General features: G+C 36.6%; 1 protein-coding gene, 1 long non-coding RNA gene and 1 pseudogene across 4 annotated transcripts in view; 2 read left to right on the top strand and 1 right to left on the bottom strand.

Annotated features, from left to right (window-relative positions):
- Window positions 1-230: 230 nt before the first annotated feature.
- The window catches only part of PRDX4 (peroxiredoxin 4), a 16,871-nt gene continuing 7,179 nt past the window's right edge, over window positions 231-9,922 (top strand). For 2 of the 3 annotated variants that reach the window (XR_005650527.1, XM_039852244.1), the window contains exons 1-4: window positions 231-569; window positions 4,512-4,629; window positions 7,200-7,316; window positions 9,327-9,449. Coding sequence is in view for 2 of the 3 variants with exons in the window: in XM_039852244.1 (XP_039708178.1) it covers window positions 320-569; window positions 4,512-4,629; window positions 7,200-7,316; window positions 9,327-9,449 (608 nt within the window). In the remaining variant the exon portion in view is untranslated. The remainder of the gene's footprint in view (window positions 570-4,511; window positions 4,630-7,199; window positions 7,317-9,326; window positions 9,450-9,922) is intronic. The other variant, XM_039852243.1, reaches the window with a different exon arrangement.
- On the top strand, window positions 3,300-3,417 carry LOC120594329 (uncharacterized; annotated as a pseudogene).
- LOC120594242 (uncharacterized) overlaps window positions 5,205-9,922 on the bottom strand; it is a 6,692-nt gene continuing 1,974 nt past the window's right edge. Inside the window, exon 2 of the long non-coding RNA XR_005650528.1 lies at window positions 5,205-5,939. This is a non-coding gene — a long non-coding RNA (uncharacterized LOC120594242). The remainder of the gene's footprint in view (window positions 5,940-9,922) is intronic.

Genomic DNA, 9,922 nt, shown 5'->3' with positions numbered 1-9,922 from the left:
GAGGCCGGTCACGGGCAGCTCCAGCAAACGGCCTTCGCAGAGATGGGCTGAGCGCCTGGCCATGGCCCACCCCAAGGCGCAGGCGCAAATGCTGCCTGGGGGGCCAGCAGGCGGGACTAGCGCACACGTGGCGGGGGGAGGGGGCAGGAGGGTTGAAAGAACTGAGAGCGGGGGGCGGGGAGGGGCGGAACCCCGGAGCGGGAGGGCGGAGCAGGTCTCGCGAGGCCGCGCCCCGGTTCGCGCGGGCGTCGAGCGCGCGGTTGTAGTTGTTCCGCGGCGGGAGAAGTGCTCACGCCAAGAGACTTGTGTCTGCGCTCGGATGGTCATGGAGGTGCTGCCGCTGCTGCCAGCCGCGATGACTCCAGTCCCCGGCTGGAGCCGAAAGCTGCTGCTGCTGCCGCTGCTACTGTTCCTGTTGCGGGCCGGGACCCTGCGGGGCTTGGAGGCAGAGGAGAGGCCCCGAACCCGTGAAGAGGAGTGCCACTTCTACGCAGGGGGACAAGTATACCCGGGAGAGTCGTCCCGAGTTTCGGTAGCCGACCACTCCCTGCACCTCAGCAAAGCCAAGAGTAGGTGGTGCCCCGCCAACGGGGGTATGGGGGTGGGTGACTGGTGGCAGAGGGAGGCGGGAAGTGGGGAGGTCGGGGAGACACGTGTGCCCTGGTGACAGTGGCTGTCCGGGAGCCTGGCTCGGGCTGCACCTCGTGGGCTGCCTCCAGTCCCTGGGCGGGCCTGGCTCTCTCCTGGGGATGGTGGGAGGAGGGTTCCAGCTGTGAAGAAAGGGATGATTTCCACTAATCAGATTTTGGAAGAAGTAGTGGTCACCCCAAAAGCCGCAGAAAAGGGAAAGAGGGTGGCCCTGGTCCTGGGCTTGGTTGGCATTAGAGGATGTTGTGCAAACTGAAACACTTCCTCAAACATCGCAAAGTGTCTGCAGCACGTCGCGTCTGTTTCCACGTACTATTTCAGGGAAAACTATGTTGATAAGATGAATAATGACTTACAGAAGGTTTGATTAAACAGAAAAGTAGCTAAACAAAATGGTCAGGAGAGCAAACGTTTCATCTTTTTTTTTTTCCTTTTTTTCCTCCAACTTATAAAGAAGACTATTAAAAGCTTTCCTCCAAAACCCATATAGTTAATGGGTATTCTTTGTGTCTCAGAAACGAAGAACTTATTACCACGGTGTACCTTAGAGGTTCTTTGTAGGGAAACGGGGGAGAAGGAGGTTGAAAGTAATGCATTTGGGTTGATGATAAACCTCATGGCAAATTTGTGCCCTGCCAATTTGGCTTTTGGTTATTTACATTTCTATCCAGTGTACACAGATAATGGCCACTTTCAGGAAGGACACGTCACTCAGACACTGAAAAATTGTGGCCTGCTGCATCTGGATATCAAAATTGGCCAAAAAGGAGTGGCCAACGGTTAAAGGACAAAGACTGTCCCTTGCTTTAAAGTAACCTGCTTTTCTTACAGATTTGGTATTCTGAACATGTGTGTTTCACTTCTGTGGTTCAATTACACCTTGTTCTAAGCCAGTATTCAGTGAAAAAAGTATGCTTCACAATTATGAATCCTCAGTGTTAAGTGGGATGTTATGACTTGGAGTAATGAGAAGAACTGTTTTGCCTCCTTAAATATTTACAGTTCTTTCCTACTGAAAGTTAACTACTTTTGGATTTTTGTGTTTAAAAAGCTAGTCTTGCGCTTTTAAAATCATGGTGTTTCCAAGTCCCATTAAGTTTTACTTGTCTGGGAAGATATTTCGAAATATGTCAGCCAGTTAAATGTTTACTGGTATTACATATATTTCCCATAAAAAAATAAATCCCATCCAAGTCTGCTCAAAAGCAAAAAAAAGTGATAGATTTTCCTTTACCAGAAAACTTTTTCAAATTTTAAGTATTTCCTACATTTCTGTCACATGTAGACTTATCTAGAATTAATGATAAAAGGACTTTTATTCATAAAATGGAATATTATAGTCATTAAGATCATACTTTCAAATAATTTTTAGTAATATGAAAAATTGTTCATGCTTTACTGTTTAAGTAGTAAGGATCCAAATTTGTATTTAAGACTGGAAGGAAAGACATCGAAATATTAACAGTTAAATTAGTGGGGTTAAGAGAAGAAGAGATTTAAATATTCCTTTTCTTAAATGGTCTTTATACTGCTTTGAATTTGCTAGAATCTTTGTTATATGATTTTATAATCAGGATTTTAATAGATGCAAGGGATTGCTTTGGGAATTCCAGTTATAGGTCTTAGCAAAGTAATTGCATTCTTTTTGCTCTATAAATTGATGGTTTTTTTCTTTGAATTAACACTGCAATTCTTTTTATTAGTTTCAAGTATACAGTACATTGGTTAGACATTTATATAGTTTATGAAATGATCCCCCTGATTGCTCTATCTTCCCTCTGGCTCTACACATAGCCATTACCTTACTGCTGACTGCATTCCCTATGCCGTGCTCCCCATCCTGGTGATCCTCTATCAACTACTAATTTGTACTTCTTTAAACCTTCACCGCTTTCTTCCAGCCCCCCTAACCCCCTCTGGCCATCACCTGATTGTCCTCTATATTTGTGGGTCTGTTTTCTATTTGTTTTCGTTCCTTAGATTCTGCATATCAGTGAAATCATATAGTATTTTTCTTTCTCTGACTTATTTCACTCAGCATAATCACCTCTAGGTCCATCCATGTTGTTGCAAATGGTAAGATTTCATTTTTTTTTAGTGGCTGAATATTCCATTGTATATATGAACCATAACTTCTTTATCCAATCATCTGTGGATGGACATTTAGGTTGCCTCCATATCCTTGGCTATTGTAAATTGTGCTGCCATGAACATAGGTATCCATAGATCTTTACGAATTATCGTTTTGGTTTTCTTTGGGTAAATATCCTGAAGTGCAATTGCTGGGTCAAAAGGTAGATCCATTTTTAATTTTTTGAGGAACCTCCAGACTTTTCCATAGTGGCTGTACCAATTTGCAGTCCCATCAACTGCAATTCTTAAATCAAGAACCCAAAATTTCCAAGCTCAGAATTTTTATAACAAAATTGATTTTTCAGATTTGGTTTTCCCAATATGCTAAAAGTCATTAAGGCAAGTCGTTGTAACAGATGATTATGATTCGAACCTCACGCTTGAGTAATATTTTCAGTAATGTATATAAAGCATATATAGTTTAGTACGCTTCTGCTAATTCTCCCTCCTGGCCTTTACCTAATCAGATCAGATTATTTATATGAAGTAGGAAGCTGACGTAAGATAAGTAATCATTGTCTAATCATTGTGCCACTGTGAACACACCCAATCCCTTCTGATCTCGGAAGCTAAGCAAGGTCGGGCCTGGTTAGTACTTGGATGGGAGACCACCTAGGAAGACTGGGTGCTGTAGATGTTTAAAAAAAAAAAAGTAATCATATGTTATGTTTTAACAGAAATTTATCTTCAGTTTGTGTCTATTTTCATAGTGACCATAAATGTTGGCTATTATACAAATTGTAATAAATGTTGGCTGTCTTAAACCTTACTTTCTAGGAACCTTAGTCAAACTTGGAAGCAAGTACTGACTTCAATGTATATATTAGTACTGAAAGTTTAAATGCTATCTGAATGTGTTAACAGAAGATCAAGGTATATTTGTATCAGGCATGTGGGCTAGAATTACAGAATGCCCTTACAAGAGAGCAGCGCAAACTAAATTTCCATCAGGTCACTTGAAACCTGTTCAAGGTAGTCTCCACTTTCAAAGCCTTCTAGGAAAATAATCCCATGGTCTGGGATTTTACACTTCTGGCCTGATGTATTTGCAAATTTCCTAATCATTGAGTTTGGCAGCAGGTCCTCTATGTATATGTGAGAAACTGGACAAATGTTTAAATTAGTACATCCTAAAGACTGTCAGGAGAGAAAGGAACATCCAATTGTTTGACATGTAATAAGTTGTTTAACTTGGAAGGGCTATAGTGAAGTATCCAGTAGGGTGTCGTGCAGGTATGAAATGTACAGGGGTCTGTGAGCATGAATAGAAAAATATATTTTTTCACTAACCTCCAACCAAAATTGAGCATTTCCTTCCATTATAAATGTCAGCAACAAACCATGTTAGCTTCAGCAGTACTTGCTTGTACCTGTTGCCAGTAGACCCACAGATATTTTCATGTCACGTGGTTGGTGCAGTTATCTTGAAACATCACTAATACTCTTCACTATTTTGGGTAAGTTATTAGATCACTGCTAGATCTTGCATTTTTAAAGTGTTAATAAAATGGTACATCTATTACTACATCACCAATTTGTTTTTAATATTTTGATAACTGCATTTCAATATAATTAGTTTTCTTTGTAATTCAGTAGCACTATTCTGGGAAGTCTGTAAGTTTCACCAAACGTTTAGAAGCTTTGATATTTAGTGATTTCCTAAAGCTGTCTTTCTGTCATCCCACCAACTTTCTCCGTGTTATAAAACACCCTATATTTTTCTTTCTTAGTTTCCAAGCCAGCTCCTTATTGGGAAGGAACAGCTGTGATAAATGGAGAATTTAAGGAGCTCAAGTTAACTGATTATCGTGGAAAATACCTGGTTTTTTTCTTCTACCCACTTGATTTGTAAGTAATACATAGCAGCTAGTAAAACCTTAATTATCAATCATTAATTAAGAACATCAAAGTTAGAAATATTTTATTTAGCTCTTGGTTCTCAAAAGGCAAGTTGAGATGAAGAATTTTTCCAAGAAGGTAACATCTACCACATATTTCAGCATCATAACCCATTGACCCCAATACTTCATACTTATGTTTACATGATTGTTATAATGTTAATCATTAGAGAAAAAATATAATTATATTCGTTAAGCTATACCTACTAAGACAAGAAAATGGAATGACAATATTTTAGAATGCATTTAATAGCAAGACTTATGCCACAAATCTATTTAATGTATCCCCGTTAAATAGAAAATTAATAAGCCCTTTCCTCTAGTGATGCCATTTAACTTTGGTTTTACTATTTTTGTTCTTTGCTGCATCTGTTGCTTTCCTGTGATTTGAACATTTTCCTGAAAATACTGCATATGCTGAACAAATAATGCCTATTAATATAAATTATGGTTATTGTGGGGGGGTTCTTCTTTAACTCTGTGACAGTGAGCACTTTTGTAGATAGAAAATTGACTCAAAGTAGCTTTAGTCACTTCAAAGATTTAATTTTATTGTGAGTGTTTTTCAAATTCCATGAAAGTAAGAAGATACCAAAAAGAGAGTTATCCAAACTTTTACATCTTTTCTATTTGAATATATTTTTTGAATATATTTCAACTTCACTTTGTAGCACAAAAACAGCCATACATAATACATACACAAACGAGTTTTACGTTCCACTGAAAGTTTATTTACAAAAAATAAGATAGGCTAGATTTGGCCTGTCGACTGAAGTTTGCTGACCCCTACTCTAATCCGAATAGGAATAATTCCCATAAAAATGAGTACATTGCAACTAAAACAAGTCATAAATCTGTGTAATACAGTCTTTAAGTTAGTGAGAACTTGCTTCTTTCTAATCAACTTATACTGTGGCTTGACTAGCTAAAATGTTTAATATACTTTAATTTCTAATAGAAACCAGAAGTTGAAATGTTAATATATAAAAATTACAGGCCTTCTACAGTCATGTTGTTATAAAACCAAAAAGTTAACACATATACAAAATATGTCACTAGTCTAAATTAGTCTAATAGCAAATAAATATGCTGTTTCTCCAGTGTTAAAACTCCATAATTAATAAGACATATCTAATTAGAGCATGATGTTAGCAGTGGTCTTCTGGGTCAAGGACCTATGATAGCCTTCTTTCTGTCGCTTCTGTGGAATGCCGGACTGGGTCTGGTTAGAGAAGGAAAAATTCTGGGGCATTTGCCAGTCTGCAAGAATGAAGGTCACAAACATAACCCTTCAGTTTTCTGCCAGAACTTTTTCTCCGTCCTCACTAAAGTTGGGCTATTGTGTCACTAGACAGCATTTCTTGGATAAAAGGAGGCAGGTGCTAACTATTCCTACCTTTTGGAAAATATTAAGAATATATACTATGGCCCAGGTTTCCAGGGACATAATCGAGATTAGAATTGCTTGCATATGACAGTCCTCTTCTTGAACAACTGAAACATCTGAGAAGCCTATATTGGGCAGTGGTAGAAACTTGTCCCCTAAATCTACATTTTTCAAACTTTCTTGACCATGACACACAGTAGGAAATAAATTTTTCATTGCCACTCAGTACACTTACATATACATACAGGGCAACATTGTCTGTATGCACCAGTAAAGCCAATACTATACCAAAATACTGAAAAACTTCCATACCCGATGATAAATAGCCCCTTTCCCAAGACCCTCCCTAAGTTGCCCCTCCTACCTGGTCTTTTTCAGAAACCTCCAGTGCTAAGGCCAAATTTGAGTTAAGGTTGTTAAATATTTTTTTGTATCAGTCCTGAACACACATACATGCACTTGTATGTACATATGTTTCATAATTTATAAATGATGTGCTCTCCTATTTTCTATTTCACTTTTTTTAAATGTTAATCGGAACTCAGTAAATTGGCATAAATAGTTCCTACCACAGTTTGAAAAATACTACACTAAGATAATATTCTCTAAACATGCCCTTCTGACAGCAGGAGTGGAACACAAGGTGGAAGAGGACCTAATCGAGAAGGAGGGGGTGGGAGAGCATTTACTCATCTCCAAAATAAAGATACATGCATCTAGCTCATAGAGCTAGTATAGGAATGTAAAAAAAAAAATAGTACAATAATGTAAAATGTGTGTAGATCCTTTGAAAGCTATAAAGCACTATATAAAGTATTATTAAATAAAAGCTAATTAAATGGGGAGAAGTGCTGCCATAAGGGAGAAGGGAACATTGGTTGACCACTGATCCATTAAATGATAAAAATAAGGTTTATTGAGGTATAATTGGGAAATCTGTAATATACATTTATTAAATTATGTTTGATCAAAAATGACAGTCTTAGACTACTCCATCTTGAGAAGGTTCATATATAAAATTGTTCTTGATATACATTCTAATATACTAAAGGTGTTTGTAAGAACTAAGTCATTTAAAACTTCACATATATGCATATTTTGAGAATACTGAATATATTTTTTTTTATTTCCAGCACTTTTGTGTGTCCAACTGAAATTATCGCCTTTGGTGATAGAATTGAAGAATTCAGATCTATAAACACTGAAGTGGTAGCATGCTCTGTCGATTCACAGTTTACTCATTTGGCCTGGTCAGTATCTTACACTTATATTTGTAGGGGAAAGAATGGATTTACTCTTAAATTATGGGCAGACAAGTCTTAACATGATAGGAATATAGTTATTTATCAAACAATCCAGGAGATTTATCTGAGAGCTGCTAGTTCAATGAAGTTATGGTAAAAATGCTTAAGGATTTTATAGGACATTTCAAAATTAGAGGAAAGAAGACAGTGCAAAAGATATAATGTCCATAGCAAACACCCATTGAATTGTAGGAAAGGTAGGTCTGAAGAGTCAAGCCCAGAATAGAGATTTGGGACCATCTCCATAGTAACAGTAATAAATTAACATTATTCCAACATCTGATTAGTGGTTACTTTATTATGACAAATTGGGTAACCTTAATCTGGAGGAAAAAAATATTTAAAATACCATTTCTCTGTTACACAGTTATCTAGTATTAAGTTAAATTCAAAATCTCTTTTATAATTACTTTCCAAGAAGCAATGATTTTTTAATTTTAGAAATAATTTTTAATTCGTTGTTCCACCTACTTAATTGCAAAGAATTGCAAATTAAAATGATAAGGGATGCCATTTTTTCCCTGTCCGACTGGCCAAGAGTTCAAATATTGAAAAATTTCATCCTGTGATGACAAAGGTGAGAAGAAATGGCCCTCATACACACAGTTGGTTCAGCATTTCTAGAGAGCAGTTAGGCAACATGTTTCAAAATTTTAAATGTGTGTGTTGATGCGAGTTTTTAATCATGTCAACAATTTTGTGCACAAAATTTTATGCACAATAAACTGTTCAGAATTTTATTGGTTTTCAAACTTAATATTTAGTTCATTAAAGTAAATTCAAAAGTTTTTCTCCATTTATAGTTATACATACATATAAATAAATATATGTGCATGAATATGCATATATAACTAAACTTTTAATTGGATCAGGAGCTACAATTTATCTTAAGTATTTTAAAATGCAGTTATATTTTTTTATTTCTTTTAAGTATCTCAATTTTCAGACACAACTTCCCAAGAATTTAAGTTATTCTTACAAATCTAAGAAAACAGATTCAGTGTGTCTTAAGTCCTTTTAAAATGTTTCCTTACTATTTATAAACTGAATAAAATTTCAAATTACACATTTTAAAATGGAATCACAAAGTAAATCTGTTGTTCTAATATGCCAGATCCCCTTAAACATTATAAATAACTACAAATAAAATATAAATACAAATATGTACTGATTATTTCTTAATATAAAAATATTAAAACTGTGGGTTTAATTTGCTTCATCACTTCTATAGTAATTCTAAATCACAGGATTAAAACACAGATCCACTAAGGAAAAAGTTATATCATCCCAAATAATTTGGGGTTGCTTTCCCAAGGAATTTGTGGGGATACATTCTCAGCTGGATAGTTTTCATATTAACCAGAGATTTCTACTTGGATGTCAGAACTGGCTGTAGACATAGAAAGCTGTATTTCCCCGTTTTCTAGCTGCTATGTCAGTGCCCTGCAATTGGGGTACCAGTCCACATACCCTGGTTTCAAGTTAAGGAATACTTAAATCTGAAGACTGTTATGTCTAAGATTATGTCTAACTTCCTTTGCTGCTGCAAGTGGACTTTGCATTCTTTTGTCAGAATATTAAAATATCATCCAGTTGTATTCTGCCTACCTGTCAAGGCATTGCCTTGTGATCACAATTATTATAAGGTTATACTTCAGATAATGCATGTATCCTTTGATCCATCAATTCCACTTCTAAGAATTAATCAGACAAGTACACAAAGTTGAGAATGCAAGATGATGTATGTCTCCATATTTAGTATTTAAAGAATATGAATATATTGTTAAGTAGGGGGGGGCAGGTAAGAAAATAGAACATATATTAGCCTGTGTTTTTTTTTAGAGAAAGGATGTGAATGTTGTCTGTTCATGCGTGTGCATATGCAAAGAAAGAGTGCTGACTGTTTTGATATATGGTATTTACTTAATTCTGAGAGGTAAATGTTGTTTGTTACAGGATTAATACCCCTCGAAGACAAGGAGGACTTGGGTCAATAAGGATTCCACTTCTCTCAGATTTGACCCATCAGATCTCAAAGGACTATGGTGTATATCTAGAGGACTCAGGCCACACTCTTAGGTACCTTTCAGTGGTTTTACATTATGACAAATCCAAATATATTTGTAATCCTCCTTGAAATGGAGTTAGAAGATACAAGGTTTGATCAAGAAATATTATTTGCTCTATTTGCAAAAATGTCATAGGTACTGTCATAGGTAATTGGTTAGTGCCTTTCTTAAACTATGTGAGTGTCACAGACTATTAGAGCTGGAAGATTATTTAGAGGTCTTTGACCAACCCTGTCATTTTACCAATAAACAGATTCACAGAATTCCATGAACTTAGCCAAAGTTGTATAATTAGTTAATGGCAAAGCACAGACTTGAACCCATGTCCCCAAACTCCCTGTCCATTACTTTTCTCCAAACTGACACCAATAATGGTTTTTCTAAATATAAGTATCAAAGTATTTAGCAAACCTGTGTCTTTGTAGTGGGAAAAATTGAGAAAATATTTTACTCGATAGCTCTCACAGGGTTACTTGAGCTAAT

This window comes from Pteropus medius, unplaced genomic scaffold, assembly GCF_902729225.1.
Source record: "Pteropus medius unplaced genomic scaffold, Ma_sr-lr_union100, whole genome shotgun sequence".
Classification (NCBI taxonomy): Eukaryota; Metazoa; Chordata; class Mammalia; order Chiroptera; family Pteropodidae; genus Pteropus; species Pteropus medius.
The sequence above is the reverse complement of the archived record's forward strand: the minus strand, read 5'-3'. Positions and strand labels throughout refer to the sequence as shown.